The sequence below is a fragment of the Orycteropus afer genome, unplaced genomic scaffold, assembly GCF_000298275.1.
Source record: "Orycteropus afer afer isolate SDZICR_OR568_19922 unplaced genomic scaffold, OryAfe1.0 scaffold00263, whole genome shotgun sequence".
NCBI lineage: Eukaryota > Metazoa > Chordata > Mammalia > Tubulidentata > Orycteropodidae > Orycteropus > Orycteropus afer.
The window spans coordinates 1,917,317-1,920,995 of NW_006921850.1; the positions used below are offsets into that span (position 1 = coordinate 1,917,317).

A 3,679-nucleotide genomic window follows, 5' to 3' on the forward strand; every position below is an offset into this window, starting at 1 on the left:
CCTAGAGTAGGTGGGTATATCGCCTTGGGATAGGTGTTCTGCATGTAGGTCTTTCTACTGTTGGTCAGAAAGCCAATCCATGGAAGTGAGTCCATTCCTAGGAAAGGTAACCAGGGACCATAATCTTGGGGGTTCCACCATCTCTATCCAACCAATAATTCTGGTTATTTTTGTGTTTTTGAATTTTGTTACATATTTCTCCTCCTACTCCATCCAGGATCTCCAGTTCTGATCCCTTTCTGACTGGTTGGCCTTGGTAGCCAGGCACCATCTAGCTCTTCTGGTCTTGGGGGGAACGAAGGTTGAGGTCCTCATGGCCCATCTTATCTTTGGAATAACTGTTTCCAGATGACTTTGATTTTGTTCACTCTTCTTTGCTCCAGATGAGAGGATGCTTTAGGGCCTGGCACTTTGAACTCAGACTTATAGCCTCCAAAACTCTAACAGAATAAACTCCTGTTTGTTAAAGTCATTCTATTTGTGGTATATTCCCATCAAAATGGCACACAGGTAACCAGAACAAGACCAATAGTTGCATCATAGATGGCTGCTCGAAAGCTTTTAAGACTCCTCACCAAAGTAGGTTGTAGAATGTGATTTTTATGTACTATGTTTGTCTACTAACTAGAAGGCTGGCAGTTCAAACCCACCAGCCACTCCTTGGAAGGAAGGTTGGGCAATCTACTTCCATAGTGATACTGCCTCAGAAATCCAAGGAGGGGTCCCTATGAGTCTGATCCAACTCCACAGCAGTGAGTTTGATTTTTTTGTTTTGTTTTGTTTTGTTTGTTTTTATGTTGCACAGTACTGCATTACCACTGGCCCAAACACCAGAATACGGATAAATGCATAGACAAGTGAGAAGATCAGGTGGAAGTAGGCAAACAGGAATGTACCCTAGACCAAGGATAGATTTGGCTGAAGACAATCTTATATACGCACCTGTGCTACAAAAATTATCCACATGCATTACAGAAGCAACTGAAGACAGGGCTGGAGTAGCTTTCTCAGAGACAACCAAACATCTTGAGAAAGAAAATTCTTTATTTTAAATGTTAATTTTCCTTTGTGTCATTTGTCACCTTCCAATTGAAATTTTCATCGCTTTTTTACTGCTCATAAATTCATTTTTAGGGTCTCTATGAGTCGGAACTGACTCCAAGGCAGTGAGTTTGGTTTGGGGTTTTTATAAGTTATGGATTGACACATACAGTGCAGCTATTATTCTCTGTTTGTTGCTCTCCTTTAATTTTTAGGGTGTGCTTAAATGTTTTAAATAATCAAATCTATCAATTCTCCTTGTTGAGTTCTCTGTTTTGTGAGATACTTAGAAGACCTTCCTCAACCTATGACAATAAAAATGTTCACTGATATTTTCCTCAAATATTTTTATGGCTTGCTTCTTTATATTCAACTCCTTATTTTTTATGTATATAATAGAAGGAAATAATGATACATTTCTTTTCTATAAATAGGTAACCCAACATTAATAACCCTGCTTTACTGAATTCTTTATCCTTTCCTGAATTTAAGTGATGCTTTTTCTTATAGCAAATATTTACACGTTTGGGTCTCTATCTTCTCCTTATTTCTACTTTGCAATATTTCTATATTAATCTCTACTTTTTCTTCCTTAATGTTGTACATTTCCTTGTGTTTTTTTCTTTTTTAGTAACATCAGTCTCTCCTATTTTTCTGACTACATTTCTGATCATTTTCTTATGTGACTTAATTTCTTATGCTATTATGTTCATATCTCCACATGATTTGTGTTTCCTTTTAAAATGCTTAATTTCTTGTTACATAGGTAATAACATTATACAGGTAATGTATTTAACACACATACACACACAGTATCTTACCATATGTTTCCTTTTAAATCATACTATTTTTTCATTCGCCAGTCTATTTTGACCCCCTTTCCATGCCTGTAAATTCAGAACTAGAAGATACTGGATAATATCCCATTTATAGATTTGTATAATTTATAACATAAATTACATAAATTTTATGTAATTGACTCAGTGTTACTAGACATTTAGGATGATTCCAAGTATTTAATAATATAGACAACATTCTAATCAACACCCCTTTCTATATTTGTGTCATTGTCTTCTTAGGACAGATTAGTAGAGTGTAATTGCTGAATCAAAGAATATATGTGTATTTTAAGACTTCAGATTCATATTGCCAAAATGCCTCCCAGAAAGACTACACCTAGACACGTGGATAGATATAAAATTAGGAAAAATAATGCTTTACACAAACAGAAAAATGTAATATATTTTTAAAATTAAAATAGACCTTAATTAAAAGTATTACCTGAGGGCGATTCATTTCACCCACTGCAATTTTCTTTTCCTCATTGATGAGCTGCATAACTTTTTCATTAACAAGTGGTGCATTTGCACCTTTAACCTTTGAAATAATTTTGCCATTCTACAAGGGAAAGTAAAACATGATGGGAAATTTCATATTCAAGATAAATAAAATATTAATCCTTAATCTGGACCAAGTCATTTTCCCTTCCCCCTCTCCCATCTTTTTTTTTTTTTTTTTTAGCTACTATGATTGGTGGAACAAATGGTTAAGCATTGACTACTAACCAAAAGGTTGGTGGTTCAAACTTACTCAGAGGCACCTAGGAAGATAGGCCTGGCAATCTGCTTCCAAAAGTTTACAGCCTTGAAAAATCCCGTGGAGCACAGTTCTACTTTGCACACATGGGGTCCTTGTGAGTCAGTGTCAACTTGATGTCAGCTAACAACAACAATGTGAAAGGATGTCTCCATTTGGTAACCCAGTTCTTTGAGTTCTATCTTCAACTTGTCTCACTGCCTACAACTAAAGATGAGGCAGTGTCCTCCAGCACCTTGCAGCACTCATCACCCTACAAGAGCACTTACAGCAATCTTTCCCAAGGTGACCCTGCATTAAATTTGAACAAATGTCTACCAGCCTCCCAATGTTTCCTTTCTAATTATTTTTGGCACCATGCTCCTTTCATACATCTTTCAACATATATTTATAGAGCACTTAATTACTGAGCATAGAAACTCTGGTAGGAGCTCTAAGGCATTTGACTGCTAACCAGAAGTCTGGCAGTTCAAACCCACCAGCTACTCTTCAGAAGGAAAATTGGGCAATCTAATTCCATAGAGACACCACCTCAAAAACCCAAGGAGGGGTCGCTATGAGTTGGATCTGACTCCATGGCAGTGAGTGAGTTTGGAGCTCTGGTGGTGAAAACATTCAGCTGCTAACCAAATAGGTCAATGGTTCAAACCCACTAGTCACTCTGTGGAAGAAACATGAGGCAGTCTGCTTCTGTAAAGACTCACAGCCTTGCAAACCCTAGGGAGCAAAAAGAAAGAAAAAGAAAAAAATCACTGCTATCTAGTCAGTTTCTGATTCATAGCGACCCCTGTTGGGTTTCCAATGCTGTACTGAAGCAGACTATCTCATCTTTCTTCAATGGAGCAGCTGGTGGGTTCTAACCACCAATCTCTGGGTTAACTGGTAAATGTCTTAACCACTACAACACCAGGATCCTTAAGAGGAAGTCAGGAGAACACCAATTCTACTGCCGCCCTGACAGACAAGGTCTGAGAAAATAGTCACCACTTTTGGGCTGCAGAGAAAATGTCCTCAAGGAGCTAGATTTAAGGGAAGTCAAAGA

The 3,679-nt window shown here is 37.5% G+C and overlaps 1 protein-coding gene across 1 annotated transcript in view; it reads right to left on the reverse strand.

The window, feature by feature from the left end:
• NME8 (NME/NM23 family member 8) overlaps nucleotides 1-3,679 on the reverse strand; it is an 88,934-nt gene that overhangs the window by 69,239 nt on the left and 16,016 nt on the right. Inside the window, exon 5 of the mRNA XM_007950106.1 lies at nucleotides 2,323-2,439. Within this exon, the coding sequence (XP_007948297.1) occupies nucleotides 2,323-2,439 (117 nt within the window). The remainder of the gene's footprint in view (nucleotides 1-2,322; nucleotides 2,440-3,679) is intronic.